The following is a 23,712-nucleotide window of genomic DNA, read 5'->3' as shown; positions in this document are numbered from 1 at the left end:
AGCCTTGCGCTGTGTTCCTGGTGTTCATGTGCTCCCTGGACCCACGTTCCCACTCTAGAGGTTGCTTCAGGCCCCTCTGGGCTAAGCACAGGCAGACTCCTCCCTGCCTGTATTGTATTTTGCAGCTCCTGGAGAAGCCTCTTCAGGGAGGGGTGGTGGCCCTTCAAGCGGAGGGTGTGGAAATGGGAGGGTGGGGGGTGGACTTTGTTCTGTGTGGCAACGGCAGACCCTGGCTTGGGGATACTTTTGCTGCTGTGAAGTCAATGTGCGCAGTGGTTGCTTTTCATCAGGAAGACTTCAGCTGCTGGTGGTCCCTGGCTCACGGACTTCTTCTAAGGGCACTGCACAGAGCAGAAAGCCCTGGTTGCACCTTCTGGAGGCAAAGACCCAGTTCTGCCTGGGGAGGAGCCGCTCAACAGGTTTCTGGGCTTGGGCTGCTCCTCAAGCTGCAGCAGGACAGTGACTTGTGGTCACCTGCAGGCTGAGGGAGCCCTGCCCCAGGCACCTCCTCTCCTCCACCAAGGCCTTTTGGGTGGTGTTTCTCTGACAGGGATTATTTCACCCTGCCCGTTTCCTTCAGCACAACGTTTCCTTGTCCGCCTGGGGAGTCGTGAGGTGGACCTGCCACAGCTGGGTTGTTCCGGAGCCGAGCTGGGGCTGGCCTCCGCCCGCGGGAGGCAGCTGGGCAGAGCAGCTGTGACCACCTCTCTCCTGCAGGCTTCTGGAGGCTCAGGATGACTCTCTTCGATGGCGTCTACCCCTTCTACCCCCAGCAGAGGAAGGCTGCTGTGTTTGACATCAGCACCATCATCGTGATCGTGGTCTTCCTAACGCTGGCTTGCAGCTTCCTGCTCATCACCCCGGGCATCCGCGGGCGGGCAGTGCGTGACCCCTCCCTGCGACCAGAGCCTGCCTACCGGGGCTTGGATGCTGGGACACTGCCCGATGGATCAGGGCGAGGCAGAAGGGGCTGGGGCTGCTCCATCCTGCCTGATGTGTCACCTCTCTTCCCACAGAGGCTGTACTGGACTCTCCGGGTTCTCCTCAGCCTGGCCGTGGGGATGGTGATCGTGGGTGAGTGTTTCACAGCCCCTGGGGGACTCGACCCTGCAGCAGGGCCCACATCTGGGTAATACCAGCTTGTGGTCCCAGCCACGGCCTGGCTAAGGCTGACTGCAGGCTCTGCCCTGGCCCTGCTCTGCAAAGCAGTCACAAAGCTTCCCAAAAGGGCTTCCTCATCCCTGGCACTGGGGCTGAGAGCACGTGGAGGTCTCCGTGGTCTCTTCTGAATTAAGAGGGAGCTCCTCAGAGGCTGAACAGGCCCAGCTTTGCTGGGCTGCACAGCTCCATGTTCCTCTGACTGTGTGCACGAGCAGCACACAGGAACCACCACAAACCCGTGGATGAAATGCAGAGTGGATTTGCTCTTGCCTCCTCACCAGCCAGCGAGTCTCTGCAGCAGCACCCAGGCAGAGGCACAGAGGCTGGGGCACAGGTGCCATGGTCTCTGCTTGAAGACTATCAGCCCTGCTGGGTTCAGATGTCTTTCAGAGAGCCACACCAGGCTCCAAGTTCAGTACGGATGTGTTTGGACTGTGAGAGGAGCCTTGCAGTGAGGTGGAGTGAGCAGGTGGAAATAAAACACAGATGGGATAGAGGCTGGAGGGTAAAGACTTTCCAAGGAGCAAGGCAGGAAGAGCTGAAGGAGAAGATTTGATTTAACACAACCAGGAAACCTTCAGTAATAAATGGGGCTGGTGATGGAAATCAGGTTGTGGGGTTTCCAACTTGGACAGGGCAACAGGACATGGAAGCAAAAGAGGTACTGAGGACATAGAGGATGCCAGGAGAGAGCAACCCTGACCCTAAAACAAAGAAACTCTCCTGCTGTGAAGGACAGGGCAGGGCAAGACTGCTTGGAGAGGGATGGTGTAGCACAACTGGGATGACCCAGCCCCTGATGCAACCAGGTGGTCACCAGCTGCAGGACTCTGCTGGCTGGCACCTCGGTCAGCCCAGCATGCAGTGGTCACACCCCAGTGGGGAAGATCCATGATCTGAGAGATGCCACCAGAGCTGCTGAGAGACGCACCAGCCATGGTGCCAGGCTGGAGATGGCAGGGAGGTGGAGGTCAGGGTGGGCTCCACAGTTCTGGAGAGAGCCATCCAGCACTGCTCTGGTGGCAGGGACACAGCTGGATGCTGCTTGGGCACACAGGAGGAATCAATTGTTCCAAAGCCAGCCTCAGGGTTTCTGCCCTGGTGGCAGCTGGGCACATTTGACCCTGCAACTAGAAAACATTCCTGCAGAGCTGCTACTGGATCAGTGCCCTCAGAAGTTGATTCAGCTCCTGGACTTTGTTTTGGGCAGGTTTTCTTGTTCAGCCTTCTCCGGGATCTCATTTCAGGGCTGGGAAACAAATCCACCACAGAGTGTTCCAGAAACGGACACCTTGTTCCAAAAGGCATGGGAACCCCCGGCCGGGGCGGCTGTCACAGCCACGGTGGCGCTGCCCACCCCTCTCCCACCACCTCTGTTTGACAGCCATCTCCGCTGGCGGCCGGCGCGGGGAGCGTGGCGTGCGGAACGAACTCACCCCTGCTGCTGAGGCTGAGGAGTGGGCTCGGGTCTGAGCCCTGTCCCTGGGCTCTGCCACGCTGCCTGTGCTGGGGAGCTTGCAGGGCAGTCCTGGAGAGGATGTCCCGGGAGGGCTCAGGTGACGGAGTTCATCCCTGGGAATCCACTGCCGCTCAGCCAGAGGAGGACGCGAGTGCTGCCAGGGCGTGGGAGCTGCCGGGAGGCGCAGCTGGTTGGGGCATGTCCTGGCGGCTGAGTCAGCTCCTGCCCTCCTTACACTCCCTTGCAGGGCCGTTGCGGGAGCTCACCTGTGATCCCCAAGCACAGCAGAGCCTGGGGCCAGCCCCTCTGTAACCGCAGCTTCTGTCTCCCGGCAGCTGTGCAGTTCACGGGGGACTGGGAGCGCGGCTGGGCGAGGGCCAACACCTCCTACAAGTCCTTCAGCCCCGCGCTGGTGAGCGCAGACATCGGGCTGCACGTTGGGCTGGCGGGGGTCAATGTCACGCTGCTGGGTGAGTCTGGGGTCCCCTCTGCAGCTCTGGCAGCGGGCACGGACCCAGGAGTGCCCGGTGGGTGGCCTGGGTCTGCGCAGAGGCTGGGACGCAGCAGGACCTGAACCCTTTCCCCGCACCAGGGGCCCCGGTGAGGCAGCTCAACGAGACCATCGACTACAACGAGCACTTCGCCTGGGGCGCAGACTACGAGCAGAGCTACGGCGCAGGGCTGCAGAAGGGGCTGCCCACCCCCATCCTCTACGTGGCAGAGAAGTTCCGGGCGCGGAGCCCCTGCGGCGCGCAGCAGCAGTACCGCAGCGCCGGGCGCTACGCATCCATCGCGCTCTGGTGAGCCTCCACGAAGGGCTCTGCTGCCGGGGCCCAGGGCCGCTGAGACAGCTTCCAGCTGAGGAGCCCTGTGCACGGAGAAGGGCTCTGCAGGGCCAGACCCTGTAGACACCTTGAGGCGAGCAGGTCTTGGTTCTCTCTGCTGGTCCACTCCACTAGTGATGGGCACATAACACCATCTTGCCTGGCACCTAGGGACATGTCTTACTGCTGACCCTTCAGTGCTGGCTCAGGGGTTGGACTGGGTGAGCATGGGGGTCATTTTCAACCAGGCACATTTTGTGATTCTGTGTCATGTGGTGGCAGTGGTCCATCCCCATGGAGGGAGCTGGAGCTGCTGTCCCCAGTGGTCCATCCCCAAGGAGGGAGCTAGAGCTGCTGTCCCCAGTGGCCCAGGGGTCCTGTGGACATGTGCAGGACTTTCCCACTGCTGCCTGTGAGGATAATGAGTGTGTGGCAGTGGGGGCAGATGACGAAGAGCTGCTGATGCTCTCACTGGGAGGTGATCTCAGATCTTTAGCAGGACTTGCTGGGCACCAGTATGTTGCTGCATACCCAGGCTAAGGGGAAGCTGGGCCACAGCTGCCAGCATATTGTCCCCTCCCCCATGGGTTATGGATAGCAAGGGGCATTGCAGTGCCATTCCCTCTGCTTTAGGTTTGGCAGCAGGGATGCAAGAGTGAGGAAAGAGGCCTGGCAATGCTGTGGGGCAAGAGCTTCTGGCCTGTACCTGAAGGGTTCTTCTGAGCTGAGTCTCCTCAACCAAGACTTATGCCTGCTTCTGCAATTGTGCTAGGCCTGTAAGCTGCACCCTGGTGTCCACCCCACCCCACGCGTGGAAGGGCAGGAAGCTGAGTTGGCTGAGACACTCTGGGTGGGCTGCTGTGGCCTCCCAGAGGCTGCTGCCGTGTGCGAGCTGAGCAGCGGAGGGAGGATCCAGACCTCTGCCTCCTGGGCACAGCGGTGCAGCTGCTTGCCCGTCCCGAGAGGCCAGGGGTGACTGCAGCCTGCCCGCGGAGCTCCTCGGCCTCAGACAGCGCAGCCTCGGGGCCAGACCCCTCCTGCCACGTGGAGCACCTGAGCCTGTGGCACCGGCAGCACTCAGCTGTTGGCCTTCCCTTGTCCCCAGGGTGGCCTTTTGCACCTGGCTCGTCTCCAACATGCTCTTCTCCACGCCTGCCCTCGTCTACGGCGGCTACACGCTGCTGCTCACCGGCGCCTTCCTCCTCTTCTCACTGCTCTCCTTCTCCACCGTGAGGACCTCCCTGCTCTGCCCCATCCAGTTCGGGCCCGTGGCCCTGCACACAGCCTACGGGGGCTCCTTCTGGCTCACGCTGGCAGTGGGTAAGGACACCCCACGCCACGTCAGGGCACACCATCCTGCCCCTCTGGGTGGGCGACAGTGCCAATGCTTCACCCCCAGATGTGGAGGTGAGAGGCTGGGCAGCACAGCCCAGCAGAGCCCCTGCCTGTGCCTGGGCAGAGCAGTGTTTGGCAGGGGTGTGGAAAGGACTGGCAGGAGGAGCAGCAGCAGCCCAGCTCGGGGGTGGGGAAGGGATTTGCAGTCCCTAAGGCACAGTGGTGCAAGGAGATGGGTTGGGGTCATTTGTCTGTGTGAAGATGCTCAGCTGGGCAGCTGAGGCCACCCCATAGAGGAGAAAGGCATCTCCTGTTGGAGCAGGCACTGTGCCCTGGCCACCAGAGAAGGGCTGTGGGGTGGGCACTGTGCTGCTGTTCCCAGGAATGCCTTCAGCAAGTCTATCACCTGCCAGGCCTGCTCTGCTTGCTGGCTGGGGTCACTGTTGTCCTGCTGCACCACTTCAACTTGGACCTGCTGAAAACCTTCTTTGACCTCCGTGAGGACCTAGCAGAGGAGTGCCAAGAGATGACTCAAGTGTACATCAACCCTCGCTTCGTGAGCAAGGGCCTGGGTCCCCTTCCACCCTCCAAACCCAGCCCCAGCAGCATCTAGAAGAAAGCTTTTCCTGCCCCTTCACTGAAGCTGGGGCACAAAGGGCAGAGCAGGAACCTTTGATGAGGTCCCCAGAGACCCATTCCCCATCCAGCTGCCTTGGAAGAGTGCTCTTAGCCCAGGCTGAGCTGGCACTTGCTGAGCAGGACCTTTGTAGATTGTCTCTGCCTGGCCATGGCTTCTGGAACAGGGTAAGCTTTGCAGGGAGCTGCCAGGCTGCCATGGGAGCAGCTCACAGCACCTCTGACGTGAGCTAAATGCCCACCTAGGCGTCTCTGCCCCTGGAGATCTCATGGAGATCCCTTCTGCTCCATGCCCTGGCACAACTTGGTGCCTCCAATGTCCAGACGCCACACCAGCAGCTGAGCTCAGTGCTGAGATGTGTCATGGGGGACACCCACAGCTCCAAACGCCACTGATAAAATCTGCCCACTTCTTCCCCAGGCCCTAACCTGCAGGTGTGCCAGGTGTAGCCCCAGAGCCCGTCAGGCTGGCTGCTGCAGCTGCTGGAGTCCACCAGATGCTCCAGAAATGCAGGCAGAGGAGATGTGGGGGTGTGCCAGGGCAGGGGTTCTGAGTGGGCTTTGTGAGGTGAGAGCTGGAGTCTTGGGGGAACATTGGAATTTCCACCTAAACACGGGAAGAATTCCTTTCATTCAAGGGTGCTGGAGCCCTGGGGCAGCCTGCCCAGGGTGGTGGTGGCATCTCCATCTCTGAGATGTTCCAAACCCACCCGTGCAGGTTGCTTCGTGACCCTCTCTAGGTCTGCCTACCTTGGCAGGGGGTTGGACTCGGTGATCTCCAGAGGTCACTTCCATCCCCTACTATGGGCCAGAGACTTGCCACAGGAAAGGAAGAGGAGGGAGCAGTGATGTTACCTGCACCCAGCTGGGGCACGTCTGGGCTGCCTGGGCTCACCAGGACCTGCAGGCCTGAGGCCAGGAGTCAGGCTCAGCCGTGGTGAAAGTTGAAGGGCACCAAGCTGTGGTGCTACAAGCTGAAGATGGGCTGCAGCACCAATCAACCCCCCTGGGCCTGGCAAAGTCTCCAGGGGCTGGCACAAGGAGATCACAACCTCCTTGCCAACCTGCTTTTCATCCAGAGCAAGAGAAGGTGCTGGCTACAGGGCACCCTGCTGAGACAGCTCCACTCCTGACAGCTGATGGGGAGATCATCCCTGGGCACAGAGGGCCTCCTGGGGGCCTGCAAGGTGGGGGTGCACTTCAAGGGGCTCTGCTTCTCCTTTGCTCCTTATCCACATGGATACAGGTCACTGGGTTCTCTCTGGTCTGGTCCCCGTGCCCTGGGGAGGGCTCCCAGGTGCAGTTGGGATGGACTTAGGGGAAGGGCAGGAGCCCAGTGCCTGTCGCTGGGCAGTCAGGAGTGGGGCATGGATTTTCCTCATCCCAGAAGCTCTTCCAGCTGCTGGTGACTTGAATGACAGCAAACAAAAACGAGCTCAGACCTGTATTTGAGACCCCCCAGACCTGGGTACTGCCACCTGGCTCATGTCTGGCTCTTCCCATCTGGGCTCCCGATGTGCTTGGACCTGAGTGTGAATCCAGGAGGTGCCCTCAGGTTTTGTCCTGCCTCCTCCCAGGGCCTTACAGCTTGGTGGCAGTCACCTCGTGAAGATCTGCCAGGGGCACCATCAGCACATCGTGCAGGGAGCAGCTGGGCTCCGCCGGCAGGTAGCACTTGCCCTGCTCTGCCTCACTGCCTCCCGCTCCCTGCTCCAGGCTAAAGACAAGCTTCAGCTTCTCAGGCTGCTTGGAGTTCAGGATGAGGATGGCCAGCCCCAGCAGCAGGCACAGCAGCCCTGCAACACACAACGTGGGGATGCCCATCAGCATCTCCTGCCCAGCCTGTGCCAGCCCCAGCCAGGCCTGCAGCTGGGCTCAGAAGCCAACAGCATCAAGAGGTGAAGGGAAGCCCTCCAGATCTGGGCTCTGCCAGCATGTTGGGCTGCCTGGCACAAAGAGACCTCCATGAACTGCAGGAGGTGGCCAAGGAGTGGAGACTGGAGGCCATGCAGTGAGTGGAGGCTGGAGGCCATGCTGTGGGCAGAGGCTGGAGGCCATGCTGTGGGGGGAGGCTGGAGGCCATACTGTGGGCAGAGGCTGGAGGCCATGCTGTGGGCAGAGGCTGGAGGCCATGCTGTGGGGGGAGGCTGGAGGCCATGCTGTGGGCAGAGGCTGGAGGCCATGCTGTGGGGGGAGGCTGGAGGCCATGCTGTGGGGAGAGGCTGGAGGCCATGCTGTGGGGGGAGGCTGGAGGCCATGCTGTGGGCAGAGGCTGGAGGCCATGCTGTGGGCAGAGGCTGGAGGAGCTGCACTTGGGCAACCTGAGGAGCAGTCTCCAGGGGCAACTGCCAATGGCTGCTGCTGCAGGAGCACAGCTCTGGGGTGGCACAGCCCTGCTGGGCCAAGGGCACTGTCTGCTGGCTGTGCCTGGGACAGCTGTGGGGCAGGGCCTGAAGGTCAGAGGGCATCTCTAGCCATGAGAGCATCCACTGCCAGGCTGAGCACAGATGTGGCTTCGAGGTTAGCCGTACTCTGGCCAGAGGCTGGCAGGGACTTTTTTGAGGGTCCTTCTAGGCCAGGCCTTGCACTGACTCTGCCATGCATGGCTCTCAGGGCACTCCTCTGGGCACAAGCCCATCCAGACAACTTTGGTCATCCATATCTCCTGGCTGCTCACCTCCTCCTCCTCCCCCGTCTTGCCGGTGCTGTCCCAGGTTCTGGAGACAGGAGGTCTGTGGTGCTCTGGGGTCATCCCTGAGCGCAGGGGTGGAGAACAGAAGCCCCCGCAGGGGGTGAGCACTCACCTGTTGCTAAGGTCAGCCAGAAGGCTGCACCGTAGCCTGTCTTCAGGGCAGCTGTGCCCAGCTGGATGGGGCACTTGGCAGTGTTCCTCGCAGTGGAGAAGAAGAGCAGGGAGAAGAGCATCAGTGTGGCTGTGAGCAGCAGCAGATAGGCACCATAGAGCAGGATGGGCATGGAGAAGAGCAGGAGGGAGATGAGCCACGTGCAGAAGGCCATCCTGCAAAGGCACCACAGGGCTGAGCAGAAGGCATCGTGCTTGGGACCTGTCCTCAGTGTCTCTGCACCCCAGCAGGAGGATGCAGCCCCTGGCAAGCTGCTCTAGCTGGGCAGGCTGGCCTGGGGACAGCCCTTCCCACCCAAAGCATTCCGGAGCCGCAGCAGTGGTGCAGAGGCAGCTCTGTGGCTGGGAAGAGGCAGTGTGCAGCTCCATAGACGAGCAACTGAGCTGGCACAGGCCTTGAACACAAAGCTTCTGAGGAGCAGCCAAGGGGCTGGGAGTACTTAGCCTGGAGAAGAGGAGGCTAAGGAAGACAGCTCCCTGAGAGGAGGCTGCAGTGGGCTGGGGTTGGGCTCTTCTCACATGCAGCAAGTGACAGGGCAAGAGGAAAGGGCCTCAAGTTGTGGCAGGGGAGGCTCAAGTTGGATATTAGGAGACATTTCTTCCCAGCAAAGCACTGGCACAGGCTACCCAGGGAAGTGGTGGAGTCCCCATCCCTGGAGGTGTTTAAGAGCTCCATGGATGTGGCGCTGAGGGCTGTGGTGTGGCAGCAGTGGTTTGGCAGCAGCGGTGGGGTTGTGAGCTCTGGGTGAGTGGTTAGACTGGGGAAGCTCAGAGAAGCCTTCCAATCTCACCAGTTATGTGGTTCTACAATTCACAAAGCCCCAAGCATCCTGATGTGGCTTTGACCATCAGCCACGGGCAGGGGCCTGGAGTAGAAACCTCTGGAGGTGCCTCCAAATGAGCTCTTTCTCTTGGCTCCTGTGGTCCTCCACAGGTGGCTGCCCCCAGGCAGTTCCCATCTGTTCAAGGTGAGAACAGCAACAAGGGAGACCTTTGTTTGGAGACGCTCCCGGGCAGCCATGCCCACCGCTGATTCAGCGTCTGGAGAGAGCCCAGCTGCCAGCCCTGCCCTGTGCCTGGCCATGGGCTGAGCTCACGGGGAGGGGAGCCTGACAAATTGTCCTGTTCCCAAGAACAACAACGGAAAATGAGTTCACCTCAATGTCCCTGCCCTGGAAAGTGCTGCTCACCAGCAGGAGGGCTTGGGCAGGGCAAGGTGCTCCTCCTGAAGGAGCTTTGGGCAGAGACCTGGAGCTAGATGCACAGGGAGGGTTCACGACTCACTCTTCCCTTTCCCACAGCCTCTGAGACACGTGGGGGTGCTCTGAGACTACACCACCACAACACACACCAGGGCTTAGTTTTATACCGCAAGGCAGCCACTGAGCACCCTCTTCACAGTGCCTGCCACTGCCACCAGCAGGTCTCATGCCCTCTTGGGTTAGCAAGAGAACCAGAGATTCAGAGAGTCATGGAATGGTTGAGGTTGGAGGGGATCTTGAGGATCATCCAGTCCCAACCCACTGCCATGGGCAGGGGCACCTCCCACCAATCCAGCTTGCTCAAGGCTTCATCCAGCCTGGCTTTGAACACCTCCAGGCAGGGGGCAGCCACAGCCTCCCTGGGCAGCCTGTGCCAGTCTCTCCCCACCCTCTCTGCCAAGAATTTCTTCCTCCTCTCCACTTTCAGTCTCGCCTCTCCCAGCTCAAAGACATTGTTCCTCAGCATGGCATTCCCAATCTCCCCTCTCCAGCTCCCCTGGAGCCCTTCAGCTACTGCAAGGCTGCTCTGAGGTCTCCCTGCAGCCTTCTCTTCTCCAGGCTGATCAGGCTCAACTCTCCTAGTCTGGCCCCACGGGGGAGCCTCTCCAGCCCTCTGACCATCCCTATTGCATCCTCTCCAGCAGTTCAGAAGATCAGGACTGGTCTTACCAGGGCTCCACACCTTGCTTGGGAGAAGCCCTGGCACCACGAGCCCCACACGGTGCCATCTGCTTCCCTTCAAGTGAAGAATAATTTTTCTCCAGCTACAATTTTGCACAGCAGGGCAGAGGACACAGAGAGGACTTTGGGGAGCTGGGCCAGGAAGCAGGAGCGCCCCTGGTGCTGCAGGCAAAGGCGGTGGCTGCAGCAGGCTCCCTCTGCTCCGCCTGGTTCGCCTCATGCCAGCTGCGCAGGAGCAGGGGCAGGGCTGGGCGGCGGCCGCGGCTCACCAGAGCGCGATGGATGCGTAGCGCCCGGCGCTGCGGTACTGCTGCTGCGCGCCGCAGGGGCTCCGCGCCCGGAACTTCTCTGCCACGTAGAGGATGGGGGTGGGCAGCCCCTTCTGCAGCCCTGCGCCGTAGCTCTGCTCGTAGTCTGCGCCCCAGGCGAAGTGCTCGTTGTAGTCGATGGTCTCGTTGAGCTGCCTCACCGGGGCCCCTGCCAGGCATCAGTACCGAGGAGCTTCCTCAGCCTCGGAAAACAGTCCCGACGCCTCCTGCTGAGGGGAGCGACCAGGTGCAGGGATGCCAAGCCGGCAGCCGGGCACCTGCTCCTGTGCCATGCACTCACCCAGCAGCGTCACGTTCAGCCCAGCCAGCCCCACGTGCAGCCCGACGCCCACGGTGACCAGGGCAGCGCTGAAGGACTTGTAGGAGACATTCGCCGCCACCCAGCCGCGCTCCCAGTCCCTGCTGAACTGCACAGCTGCGGAGACTCCAGAGGTTAGCTATGGCCTGGCAGCACGGCCCGGTGCTGCCTACACCACGCTGCTCACCATGCCCGGCATCACCCACTCCCCCTCAGGGTGAGGCTCGGGCTGTGGGAGCCTTCTGTGTTCTCCCCCAACACCCACTCCAGCTCAGGACCCTGAGAGACCCCCACTTGGGTTGGCTTCTCCAGCACAGCCCCTAACCTACAGGCAATGGGGCTGGCACTGCCCAGGTGCTGGTCCTTACCTAGCTCCTGGTCCCCGTCCTGGAGGTGGTCTGTGTGTGACCATCAGCCCTCGGAGAGGAGGTGGATGTGTGCTGGCACCTCCCAGACCTCGCTGGGGCCAGGGCCCAGGCACAGGTGGAGAGAGGTCTTCCTCCTAAACTCATCCTCTGGGCGTTTGGCTGCTCTGCTCACCTTCCTCCACCTCCCACGTCCTTGAGCTTCCCCCCCAGGCCCCTGGTACTCACTGAGGACCACAGCTCCCACGAAGAGCCCCATCACCACCCACAGGAACCAGAAGAGTCTCTGTGAAGGGTGAGCATGGCAGGAGAAGAGGTCTCAGCCAGATTTTGTCATGAGGATCTCAGCACCAAGCACCTCACTTAGAAATGCCTTCTGGTGAACAGTGGCCTTGTCCCTTTCCTGGGGAGGCACAGCCTGGCTCTACAGGCAGCTGTCACAGTGGGCATCCCTGCCACAGGCTGGGGAGGCGGCAGGGAGATCAGAGCAGCAGAAGAGGATCAAAACAAGCAAGTTGGGAAAGCTGTGCCTGGGAAGCAGGATGGAGGCACTCCCTGGGATAGTTCTGAGATGGGATTCCCACAGTTACCCAAAGTTCACCTGCTGGGGCATGTTGGCAGCTGACCACAGCTGGAGGCAACAGCAGTGGCCAGGGGCTTGCAGCGTGTCCACAGTGCGGGGAGAAGCCTCTTGGGCAGCCCTGCTGCAAGGCCAAGCACTGAGCAGGCAGCGCTGAGGCACGCGTGGCACACACCTCCTTGCTGCAGTGGGGTTTCAGGGAAGGTGAGGCAAGGTCCTGTGCCTCGCCCTGCTCTTCCCCTGCTGTGACATCACTCAGGCTTGATGCAAACCCAGTCCAGCTGAGCTCAGAGTTGGGTGCTTTGTGAAGTGCACTGGAGGAGTTGGCTGCCTCGGGCATGGGGACAGAGGATGGGTTCAGCTCTGGCTGGAGATCTCAGGGCCCTGGCCATGAACCTCTGGGCAGCTTTGCTTTCCAGGGCTGTTTTTTGAGGCTGGGAAGGAGGAAGCATGTGGGATGAATGGGAAAGGGGCATAGAGGGCCTCTGGCCCCTCCACTTACCCTCCTGCCCCGGATTCCTGGCAGGATGATGATGAAGGTGACCAACATGGAGAGGAAGATGGAGACGATGGTGGCCCGGGTGGTGTCAAAGGGGAAGCTGGCACTGGGGCCAGGGTAGAAGGGGAAGGAGCCATTCCACAGGGTCATCCTGCTGCCCAGGATGCTGGAAATCAGTAACCATCAGGGACACTGGAGACAACATCACCTCTGTGTCCCCACCCCACCCGGCCTCCTCCTGCCCACGCTGCCTGCCTCAGGCAGGGCTGAGCCTGCATCTCCAGAGCATATGGCACAGCCTCACAGACCTGCCTGGATTGGAAGGGACCTTTGGGGTCAGGAGTCCTGACACTGCCCAGTCCTTGCCTAAAACACATCTCTCAGCACCACATCTCCACAGCTATTACATATCTCCAGGGGTGAGCATTCCACCACCTCCCTGGGCAGCCTCTGCCAGTCCCCAACCACTCTGGCAACAAAGACATTTCTCCTCCTCTCCAACCCAACCCTCCCCTGCCACAGCTCCAGGCCAGTTCCTCTCCTTCTCTCACCTGAGGCTGGGCAGCAGAGCCCAACCCCAGCTCACTGCAGCCTCCTCCCAGGGAGCTGTAGAGAGCAATGAGCTCTGTCCTCAGCCTCCTCTTCTCCATACCAACCCCTCTTAGCTGTCTCAGCCACTCCTCCCCAGCCCTGCTCTCCAGACCCTCCACCAGCTGTGCTGCCCTCTGCCTCCCTGGGGTACCTGCCAGGGTAAGCAGTTCTGCAGTCAGACATCCACCACAGTGCTCAGGGTGTCCACAGTGCTCAGGGTGTCCCCAGGGTGTGCACCCATCTCTGGCTCTCCCTCATTCCCCACCTCTGGTGCCCTGCTGTGCTCCCACCCTCCCTGGCTCAGCTGTCACCCAGCAGTCTGGCCGCAGCCAGGGGTGCCATGCACGGGGCGTTGGCTGAGTCACCAGGCGGTGTCCTGCCAGGATGCTCCTCTCTGCGCCCTGGCACAGGCAGGAATCAGGGATACCTTAGAGGGGCAGAGAGACTGCCTGTCTCTGGCAACAGGCTGCCAACCACCACCTGCCAACCCCCTGGACCAAGAGCTGGCTGAAGATCACACCACAGTGGACAGAGCTATGCTGCTCTGGAATCCGGACATGGGGCTTGGCACGGCCTTTGGCACGGGCACTGCCCAGCTGCTCAGCACCCCCTGGGAGCAGGGCAAATGTCCAGAGCAGTGGCAGAGGTGCCCATGCCCCCCAACCCCACGCCAAACTTACCTGCAGAGCCGCGGCTGCCTCCCTGCTGGCTGCCTCCCTGCCGGCTGCCTCCCCACCCGTGGGCCTGGAGCCAGCCCGGTGTGGCACGCTGGTGCTTCTCCCAGGGTTCTGGAGTGTGCCCGCCCCCAGAGCTGCCGCCTGCCACAGCCTTACCCGGGCAGATCTGCTCTCTCCACACCAAGCCCCAGCCAGTCACGGTGCCAGGCAGCCTTGCAGAAGTGAGAGGTCCAGGGTAGGCTTTTCCTTATCCTCGATGTTCTCCTGCAGAACGGTGAAGTCCAGCTCCTCCCTACGGCACCGAGGCCCTGGGGCACCAAGTGCCTCAGGAGCCTGCCAAGGAGAGCAGCAGAGGTTGCCAAAGCCTCACTGCACTGGCTGCCTGCTGGAGCTTCTCAGCTGAGGTCATCTAGCAGGGGTCCTGGCTGCACAGCCTCATCGACCCCACTCCTGACTCTGACAGCAGAGGGAGAGGCTGCGGGGGGATGGGAGAAGCAGCAGAGGGATGGGGGCTGCAGTGGCTTGGCTAAACCAGTGCCTGGAGTTTGCCTGGGGAAGAGCTGAAGGCACAGTGGGTCAGAGGAGCATCACAAAGCTGTCTGGTGGGGAGATGCCCTCTTGGTAGCAATGCCAGCAGGACAGAAGAGGTTGCCTTTCTTCTCTAAAGGAAGTGCCCAGCGACACAACAGTTGTGTGGAAGGCCACTAAGGGGGCTCAGGCGCTGGCTCTGGTTCCCCTCACCCACCCCCAGCAGTGGTGGAAATGGGGTGTTGTAGTGGTAGTGGTATGCAGCAGGCTGCCAGCCACCATCTGCCATCTGCCCGGCAGAGGGTGTGGTGGGCTGGCAGATATGGAACTGACTTTCCCCTCAGTGTCATGGAAGGCAAATAGGCTTAAAACATGTCCTGGCTTGCCTCACCCTCCTGCCGATGGGGGAAGCACGGGCAGGAGGAAAACAAAGGCTTGGGTCATTATGTCCCCTCCAAAGTGATAAACAGGTACCCACAGGTGTTTAGGTACTTGGTGTCTTGCCCAAATAAGGGTGACCAAGCCCTGAGGTCACCTAATATGGTCAGTTTGGCAAATGCCATCTGATTGGTGAATCTCTGTGGCCAAAGGACCCTCTGCACTGAGGCAAGTAATAGAAATGCAGCTAGGTTGCAAGCAGTCTGCTCTGCTTGGACAACCTGCTCTGCTCTGCCTGGACAACCTGCTCTGCCTGGACAACCTGCTCTGCTCTGCTCTGCCTCCCTGCTCTGCCTGGACAACCTGCTCTGCCTCCCTGCTCTGCTTGCACAACCTGCTCTGCTCTGCCTCACTGCTCTGCCTCCCTGCTCTGCTTGCACAACCTGCTCTGCTCTGCCTCCCTGCTCTGCCTGGACAACCTGCTCTGCTCTGCTCTGCCTCACTGTTCTCAACTTGGACATGTTCTGCCTCGTGCTTCAGACCAGCTTAGCCCTGATGCTTTGGGCTTGAACTACCTGGAAACTTAAGTGCTTCAAGTTTACCAGAAGGGGCATTGCCCGGAGGGACCTTGAGAGAGATCTTGAGGAGCATCTGGAGGAGGGGTGAGGTTAAAGCACAGTTCCTGCTTTGGGACAGCTGCATCTGGACTTGCTGCTGCAGGGAGCTGCCCCTGCCATAAGTGGCTGCCATTCGTGGGAGCGCAGCTCTGGGGCATGGCTGCAGCAGCTCCTGCACAGCCACACTGCCACCTTGCCATGCTGCCCCTGCCTGGGAATGCAGTTGTGTGCTGCTCCGTGACCTTTGCCTGGTGGAGGCTGTCCCTGCAGTCACTTTGGACTCCAGGAGGTTGCCGGTGTGGGACTCTGTGCCGCATTGATCCACTGCTGGGCTTTACTGTGGAGTCCCAGACACTGCCACAAAGGAGCCAAGGGAGCAGCTCCCAACTCCTGCTGTGCTGCAGCCAGCAGCAGAGGCGCTCCCTGGGGCTCCAGCCTGCCTTTCGTTTGTGAGTGGGGCAGAGCCATTTTGTGACTAAACTTCTTCCAACTTTCTGGTTCTCCTGAATTACTAAGTTGCCTGTGAGCATCTTGTGAGGATTTGGCCAGCTGAACTCGAGCCCAGCTGTAACTGATTTGTGCATTGTTCATGGGCAGGGCTTTTTGGAGATAAAATAACTGCCTGGGCTATAATTCCTGCCACATTAAGTGGCACAACTCAGGCAGCAGTCTGCATCCATGAGGAGGTCCTGAGGCTGTGGAGGTAAGTGGGCCTTGGGGGCCTTTCTAACTTGCTGTGTGTCTCTGCAGGCAGGGGAGGTGTGCAGCCCCTGTGACACTTTCCAGGGGACAGTGCTCCTGCCCACCAGGAGTGCTCCTGCCCACCAGCAGCTCACAGCCTGGCTCTCAGGGCACTGCTCCCACTCCAGTTGCCCTGCCCTCACACAGGCAGCCCTCTTGCCTTAAGCAGCTTCTGCTTCACCTGCTGGTGAGCCGTGGACAGGGTGACTAGGGGTGAGTCACCCAACCAGGCCACCAGAAGGAGGTGGGGGCAGGGGAGCAGCACACAGCATCTCTTGCAGGATCAGCCAGGGTTGGACCAGCTGGAGCCAGGGCAGATTTCTGTGGGGTTTGTGGAACCACTTTCCATCTGGTTAGGATCTTGCAAGAGCCTCTTGCTGCCCCAGAGACCTCTTGGAAACTCAGAGGTCCTCCACTTGAACACCTCCTGCCAGGGATGAGCTTGCAGCAGAGGGAGGGGATTCTGCCCCTCTGCTCTGACCTCACCTGCAGCACTGCCTGTGGCTCTGGGACTCCCAGCATAAGAAAGACCTGGAGCTACTGGAAAGGGTCTGGAGGAGCCCACAGAAATGGTCAGTGAGCTGGAGAGCCTCCACGGCGAGGACAGGCTGGGGTTGTTCATCCTGGAGAAGAGAAGGCTCCAGGCAGACCTCAGAGCTGCCTGCCAGTGCCTGCAGGGGCTGCAAGCAGGCTGCAGAGGGACTGTGCCCAAAGGCCTGCAGGGACAGCAGCAGGGGCAATGGTTTGAAATGAGAGCAGAGCAGATTGAGAGTGGATGTGAGGAACAAGTTCTGCAGCAGGAGGCTGCTGGAACACTGCTGCTGAGGAGGTGGTTGAAGCCCCATGCCTGGAGACGTTCAAGGTGAGGCTGGACAGGGCTGTGAGCAGCCTGCTCTGGTGGAGGATGTCCCTGCTGAGTGCAGGGCTTGGACTGGATGAGCTTTGGAGGTCCCTTCCACCCCAGCCCATTCCCTGGTTCTGTGACTCTGACCCCTTGCAGGTTTCTGCTGCCATGCTCAGGAACCTGCTCAGCCTCCCACGAGCTTGCCTGGGCAGGACGTGAGCTGATGGCCATCAGGTCAGCAGTGCCATTAGGTTGTCAGAGGCATCTGGTCTCTCCACTGACAAACCTCATACCCTGTGCCATTTGTTTTCTTGCTTGTAATTAGTTTTCAGCCAAGGCTTTGCTACAGCTCCTGGAAGGTGATCTGGGGGTCACAGAGCAGCTGCAAGCCTGAGCAAAGAAACCCAGGCTGGAGGAGCTGCAGGAGGACAGAGGGACACCTCTGGCGCCTTGTAGACCACAAAGGACACAGGAAGGGGCTGGAAGCTGCTGTGGCACTGAGGTGATTGTTCTATGAGCAGCTCCTGTGCCTCTGCTCTGTCACCCACTCTGGCCCAACTCCCTTTGTGCCCTTCTCCACCTGTAATGCACTGTGGAGGACCCCAGAGCTGCAGCCTGCCCGTGTGGGTGCACGAGGTGCAGGTGTACCAAGCAAGCATCCTCAAAAAGCAGGGTCAGTCCCTGCACACGTGAGGGGCAGCAGAAGGTCCAGCCAAGGGCCATGAGCCAGTCCAGCCCCAGGGGCCCAAGAGGCAGGGGTCCTGCAGGAGGCAGAAAGCTCTGCAATGCCAAGCAGCATGGGGAGGGCACAGCTCTGACAGGAGGAGAGCAGGAGGCAGCTGGGGCTGGTTGGCTTGCAGGAGCCTGAGGTGGGATCCCATCTAAGAGATCCTAAGAGCCAAAGAGACCTTCCTGCTCTTCTCAGTGTCCATGAGGTAAGACAAGCAGGTGAGAGGCAGTGTCAGGGGAAGTCTGCCATGGCCACTTCCAGGCCACAGTCTCTTCAGCCAGGCAACCAGGGACAGAATAAGCCTCAAGCTGTGCCAGGGCAGGTTCAGGCGGGATGTTAGGAAGAAGTTCCTCACAGCAGGAGTGGTTGGCATTGGGATGGGCTGTCCAGGGAGGTGGTGGAGTCCCCATCCCTGAAGGTGTTTAGGAGGAAGCTGCATGAGGCACTTGGTGCCAGGGGTTAGTTAATTAGAAGGTGTTGGGTGATAGGTTGGCCTCAAAGGTCTTTCCCCACCTGGTTAATTCTGTGGGTCTGTGACCTATGGTGTGGGTCTGTGACCTATGGTGTGGGTGCCAGGAGGATGGGGTCAGGCTCTTCTCAGTGATCTCCAGTGACAGGACAAGAGGTATTGGGCAGAAACTTGACCACAGGAAGCTCCAACTTAGTATGAGGAGGAACTTCTGTGTTTTGAGGGAGGCAGAGTCCTGGAGTAGGCTGCCCAGAGAGGTTGTGGAGTCTCCTTCTCCAGAGAATTCCAAGCCTCACTCGGATGTGTTCCTGTGTGACCTACCCTGGGTGACCCTGCGGGGGCTGGGCTGGATCTCCAGAGGTCCCTTCCAGCCCCTGCCACTCTGTGGTTCTGCTGCTGGTGACTCTCCAGCAAAGGGATTTTCAGAGATGCTCCAGCAGTGAGTGGTGTCCGTCAGACCATCAAAGTTTGGCACTTGGTCATGCAGCAGTTAGGGTCCCCTTCAGTGAGCAGAGGCAGCAGGGGCTCAGCCCCATCCCCTCCTGGCTGCCGAGCCAGCGGCTGCCCCCCACCCAGTCGCCCCCCACTCCCCGCTCTGCCCTGCCCGGTCTCCGCGGCTCTGCCGCCCCCGGGCGCAGAACAGCCCGAGCCGGCGTGTGCGGGGGGGCAGGTTTATTGGTGGGGCAGGAGGCAGGGAAGCAGAAGGCAGAGGAAATGGCCAGGAGGCTCTGCTTCCGTGCAGGCGATCAGCACTGCCAGGCAGCAATCAGCAAGGGCAGGTTGCTGCAGCAACTCCCGCGGCCGGAGCTCTCCTCGGTCACCACCACGCGTGGCCGATCCCGCAGCAGTTCTTCCTCCACGGCTCTGCTGCTTCAGCTCGATAAATACTTCTGCAGCACCTTGGTCAGGAGCCCTGTCTCCTGCAAGGGAAGGCACAAGGGTGAGACGCTGGCTCCATCACCTGCCTGCTGCTGCGGAGCAGCTGAGACAAACTCCAGAGTCGCCTTTAAGGTCAAGCCCAACCACTAAGCAGCACTGCCAGGCCCCCGTGTCCCTCGGCACCACATCTCCACGGCTCTTACAGATGTTTGCAGAGCACTGGAGGCAGATCTTGTCCCCCAGAACCAGGACCTGCCCCTCTCCAAAGGGGCCTGATACCACGTTAACGACAACAGCACCAGGGCCAGTGCGGGGATCCCAGGGGCATCCCTGACCTGCACCAACACAGGTCCTTCTCCACTGGTTGCTCTGCGCAGAACCCCCTTCACGTTCCTGCTGCACTGAGAGATGATTGTTTCTGCTCCTGGCACGGCAAGGTGGGAGTGTGGCTGTGCAGGAGCTGCTGCAGCCATGCCCCAGCGTGTCTGCCAGCCAAGTAATGACTGCGAGGTGGCATCAACCTTCAACCATGGCAAAAGGAGTTTCAGTGCTCAGCCACTGCCATAAAACAGTCAACAGTCCACCCATGGAGGAGTTCTTCTACTCACCAAGCTGCTGTCAAGCTCTGACAGAAGCTGCTTTGCTGACCTCTGGCAGTGGATCCCTGTGGTGCCAGAAGGCAGCAAACTGCCACTCTGTAGTGGGACAGTTCCTCTGTCCTTGGCTTTCCCACTCCCACTGTTGCCATCAGTGTCAATCTCTGCTGCTGGATGAGATCTCTGCCAGCACAGGCAGGGAGCAGCACATGGGCTCCTGCTCTGCCCCCTCCTGCCTGCTCCACCTGGAGGGAGGGTAAGCAAAAGGACTAAGCCCTGGGATTTAGTTAAGGCCTGGAGCAGCCCAGAAAGGAAGAAGCCATTTGGGAATGACCAGGGACACACCCAGAGGAGGAAAGGCCCAAGAAGAGCCCAGGAAGTTCCCTCAGCGCTTCTCCTGCCATGAAGCACAGCACCGTGTGCCAGGGCAGCAGAGCAACACTGGGAGGGCATTTCTGGTCCTGCCCTGCTGAGCAGCTGCTTCCAAGAAGAGGAGAAGGATCTTCGTTTTCCAAAGCAAGCTGAGGTGGAAGTGCCAGGACCCGAGCAGGGGAGGGCAGCATCTCCCTGAGCAGAGCTCTTGGACAGCTCTTCGGGCAGCTGGAGAGCTTGGCCCTGGCTGAGTGTCATCAAAAGGTGTCACGTTGTGAGGGTGGCAGGAATTTGCCACTGGCACCGTGTCGGCCGCAAAAGTCCAACAGAGCCAGCACTCAGGGGCACCAGGGAAAGTCAGTCCTGCAGTGCCAGCCAGCTGCTGGGGTCAGGATGCCCTCGGGGAAAAGGCTGAGAGCAAGAGAGCAGGAATACAGGAGTGGAGCCTAGTGAGGTGCTTGGAGGTGGAGGGCAGAACCTGACCTGCCACACAGTGAGGTCCCCACTGCTGCCAGGAGGCTGGCTGGTACTGCAGGGCACTGGCCAAGGAGAGCATAGAGGCTTCATGAGCAGGAGGTGAGGGGTAGGAGCCAGCTACACATCAGGCACCTAAGCTGTGCTGCCACAGGTGTGCCAGGCACCACATCTCCCACCAGAGAAGCATCAGGGCAGTGAGGTTGGCAGTGGAGCAACATCTTCATTGACCATGAGCCAAATGTCTCCCCAGCAGCAAGGCTTTGACACCCACCTGAAGTCTGATGTCTGGGTGCTACCCCCGGCTAGAACCTACCTTTGGCAGGGCACCAGCCTCAGACACAGCACCAGCACTGAGGACAGCCTCTGTCTGGGCACACCTGGGGCCAGGGCAGTGACCATGGTACCCACCCAGCCAGAGGACATCCAGAAGATCACACTCATCCAACTGCCACTACAGGCTCACTGACACCTCAGCAGCCAGGGCAGGGCAGCTCACCCAGCAGCCTCCCACCATCTCGGGCAGCCAGTGCACCAAGCAACCTCTCCCTCAAAGGCTCCCCAGGGAGAATAGAGAAGAGTCCAGGACCTTCACAGCCTTCTCCTCCCTTTCAGCTGCATATAAGAAGCAAAAGCTGCAGCGGTGCAGCAAGCACAGCACATGGCATGCTAAGAGGAGCAGGGTGGGCCAGTGCTGGTGCCTCCAGTCATGCCCAGGGGCATTCCAGGGTAGAGCCCTCTGTCCAGAGGGAACCAGCTCTCTAGGAAAGCCTCAAGCCAAGAAGACACTTGAACAAACAGTTCCACTCAGGCTCACATCCCTGCAGCTTGTCCCCCAGAGCCGAAGAGGAAGCACCGCCTGAACCTGGACCACAGACGCAGCTTTTCCTGGGCTGTGTTGGAGCTGCAGCACAGCAGGTCAGCGGGACAGCACCTGCAGCACCTGCAGCAGGCTCCTGAGAGGGGCTCATCCTCTTTAGACTCCCGGCTGCTCCCAGCAGGGTGTAAGACCCGGCGGCAGTGTGCGCAAGGCAGCAGGCAGCAAAGCCACCCAGACCCAGCAGCTGCATCGCCACATCCTGTGTGGGGTCTGTATGGCTCCTAGGGGCAGGTTTTCCACCAGGCCTGGGGGGAGCTCCAAGGCAGAAGCCTCACCGAGGAGGCTGAGGCCCTGACTGCTGCACAGTGGGATTCAGTAGAGCTTCTGCTTGCTCCCCCAGCCCTGCTGTGCAGTGCTAGGACTAACCCACACCTCCTCTCTCTGCTAGCAGCCCCTCAGGAAGCAGCCTGACCATAGTCACCCAGACCCAAGAAGAGGGCATAAGAAGCCCCTCTCTGCAGGACAGGCTCTTTCCCCTTCCTGCACAGAGCTGCACCCCTCTTAGCCTCTCTGCAGACACCAGAGAGGAGAAAGGGCTTTGCTGTCCCTGCAGTGGCTGAAAAGGGGACGTTGCTTCCTGGCAGCCTCAGGGGCCAGCCATCTGCTTCTGCACCTGGCTGAGGAAGACTCAGATACTTATCAACAACCCCTTGGCTGAAGATCACCACTGTCATGGTCCCACCACAGCATCTCCTGCCCACAATCACACCTTGCCCAGGCCTTTGGCACAGCTGCTGCCCAGCTGGACACAAGCCTAGGGACACTCCTCCTCTCCTGATCTACAGCTGGTCTTAAGAAGCTGTTTAAGGGAAGATCAAGAGGAGCGGAAACGGGGGGACACACCTCTGGCAGCAGTGCAGATGCTCCCATCTCCTGGCTGCTGTTACAGGTTAACATCTCCACCACCTCCCTGCTGCCAGCATCTCCCTCCAGCCCAGCCGGTACTCACCTGGTCCGTGAGGTCGTATTTGCCTTGGTTCTCATTCAAGAGTCTCTCCTGCAGGAGGATCCTCAGGAGCTCACGGGTGAGCAGCTCCATCATGTCCTCCAGCAAGGCTTTGAGAGAGGGACCAAAGACCACGGGCACTGTGGGCTCCTCCGGCGGCTCCAGGTGTGGGGAGCTGCTGACACTCTTCTTCCCCATGAAGTGACCTGCAACACAGCGCCTCTGGGGGTCTGCACCAGCGCCCGGGGCGGGCAGGGGCTCTGGACACTGTCACCTGCTGCCTGCGCAGAGGCACCCTGCGAACCCGAAGCTGAGCGCAGCAGAGCAAGGAGAAACCCACAAAGCCCATGGGGGTCCTCCTGCCACCCTGGCCTTGGGGAAAGCAGCCTGCCCAGGGCTGCGGTGGGGGCCGCGACCCTGGGGACAGTCAGGATCAGAGCTGATAAGGCCCTGGGCGACCTGCTCTTGTTGGAGGTGTCCCTGCTGAGTGCAGGGGGCTGGGCAAGACGACTTTTGGGGGTCCCTTCCAACCCAATGCAATCCCTGAAGCTGTGAAACTTCTCCCTCCAGCTGATGGCATCTCCAGGGTGCTGGGCTGGGACCTCTGGAATGCTGGGCTGGGATCTCCGGGGTGGGCTGCTGGATCTGTCCGCGGGAGCCCGGAGGTGGCTGCCTGCCTCCTGCTCTTCCACCCGGAGCCATTCGCTCGGCGGAGCGCTGAGGGGCGCAGGGAGCTCCCCGTGGGCAGCGAGGGCAGAGGGTCCTGCGCAGACCCGCACGGCTCCGTGCACCCCGCGTCCCGCCGCCGCTGCCTCCGCCGGTACCTGTGGCCCAGAGGTTGCCGCGGGGGTTGACCTTGATCTTGGCCGCCTGGCTGCGGTGCTCGGCGAAGTCCAGGTGCACGGCCGGCCCCAGCGCGGCTCCGCACAGCAGCAGCAGCAGGCAGCGAGCCGCCGCCATGGCCGCCGCGCCCGCACCCACCCGGCACCGGCACCGGCACCCGCCGAGACCGGCCCCGCGCCCGCCGCCGCCGCCGCTTTATAGCCCGCGGGGAGGCGGCGCTCAGGCGGCACCGCCCCGGCAGCCACCGCCTCCCGCACGGAGCCAGGGCGGCAGCGGCAGGGACGGGGACAGGCTGCGCCCCGCTGGGACGCCCTGCAGCGCTGGGGCAGCTCCGGAGCCCTCAGCGCGGCACAGACAGGGACTGGTGGGAGCGGCGCCAGGGGAGGGCACAGCAGTGCTGGCAGGGCTGGAAGGGCTCTGCTGTGAGGCCAGGCTGGGAGTTGTGCTTGGTCAGCCTGGAGAGGAGGAGGCTGTAGGCAGACCTCAGAGCAGCCCTGCAGTAGCTGAAGGGCTCCAGGAGAGCTGGGGAGGGACTTTGGACAAGGGCTGGCAGTGCCAGGCTGAGGGACAATGGCCTTGATCTGGGAGCGGGGAGACTGAGAGTGGAGAGGAGGAAGAAATTCTTGGCAGAGAGGGTGGGGAGAGACTGGCACAGGCTGCCCAGAGAGGCTGTGGATGCCCTCTGCCTGGAGGTGTGCAGGGCTGGGCTGGATGAGGCCGGGTGCTGAGCAGCCCTGTTGCAGTCCCTCCAGTGGCTGTTTTAGTGCAGCTGGGCACCAGGACAGCAGCTCAGGGCCAGCTGCCTCCATTCCTGGGGAGGCAGAAGCGCTGCCCCCGCTCCTTGTCACCCTGAGC

The 23,712-nt window shown here is 60.9% G+C and overlaps 3 protein-coding genes across 4 annotated transcripts; 1 reads left to right on the top strand and 2 right to left on the bottom strand.

Annotated features, from left to right (window-relative positions):
- Positions 1-576: 576 nt before the first annotated feature.
- DUOXA2 (dual oxidase maturation factor 2) lies at positions 577-5,403 on the top strand. Its single transcript, XM_064157088.1, has 7 exons — positions 577-615; positions 718-881; positions 1,017-1,074; positions 2,956-3,090; positions 3,213-3,420; positions 4,550-4,764; positions 5,193-5,403. Exons 2-7 carry the CDS (start codon positions 735-737, stop codon positions 5,390-5,392), a joined length of 963 nt encoding a protein of 320 aa, XP_064013158.1. The 5' UTR covers positions 577-615; positions 718-734; the 3' UTR covers positions 5,393-5,403.
- Positions 5,404-6,996: 1,593 nt separating this feature from the next.
- On the bottom strand, positions 6,997-12,442 carry DUOXA1 (dual oxidase maturation factor 1). The gene is made up of 6 exons (XM_064157087.1): positions 12,296-12,442; positions 11,442-11,499; positions 10,831-10,965; positions 10,491-10,698; positions 8,220-8,434; positions 6,997-7,211 (listed from the first exon to the last, which is right to left on the bottom strand). The coding sequence occupies exons 1-6, from the start codon at positions 12,440-12,442 to the stop codon at positions 6,997-6,999; spliced, it is 978 nt and encodes a 325-aa protein (XP_064013157.1).
- A 6,082-nt stretch (positions 12,443-18,524) lies between these two features.
- On the bottom strand, positions 18,525-23,015 carry NMB (neuromedin B). Of its 2 annotated transcripts, XM_064157085.1 has the most exons (4): positions 22,839-23,015; positions 22,018-22,220; positions 19,355-19,587; positions 18,525-18,787 (listed from the first exon to the last, which is right to left on the bottom strand). In XM_064157085.1, exons 1-4 carry the CDS (start codon positions 22,972-22,974, stop codon positions 18,772-18,774), a joined length of 588 nt encoding a protein of 195 aa, XP_064013155.1. In that variant the 5' UTR covers positions 22,975-23,015; the 3' UTR covers positions 18,525-18,771. The 2 variants fall into 2 exon arrangements, with proteins under 2 accessions (XP_064013155.1, XP_064013156.1); XM_064157086.1 differs by lacking the exon at positions 19,355-19,587.
- Between the last annotated feature and the right edge of the window lie 697 nt (positions 23,016-23,712).

This window comes from Pogoniulus pusillus, chromosome 17 (assembly GCF_015220805.1).
Source record: "Pogoniulus pusillus isolate bPogPus1 chromosome 17, bPogPus1.pri, whole genome shotgun sequence".
Classification (NCBI taxonomy): Eukaryota; Metazoa; Chordata; class Aves; order Piciformes; family Lybiidae; genus Pogoniulus; species Pogoniulus pusillus.
Note: the sequence above shows the minus strand (reverse complement) of the source record. Positions and strands in the feature narration are given on the sequence as shown.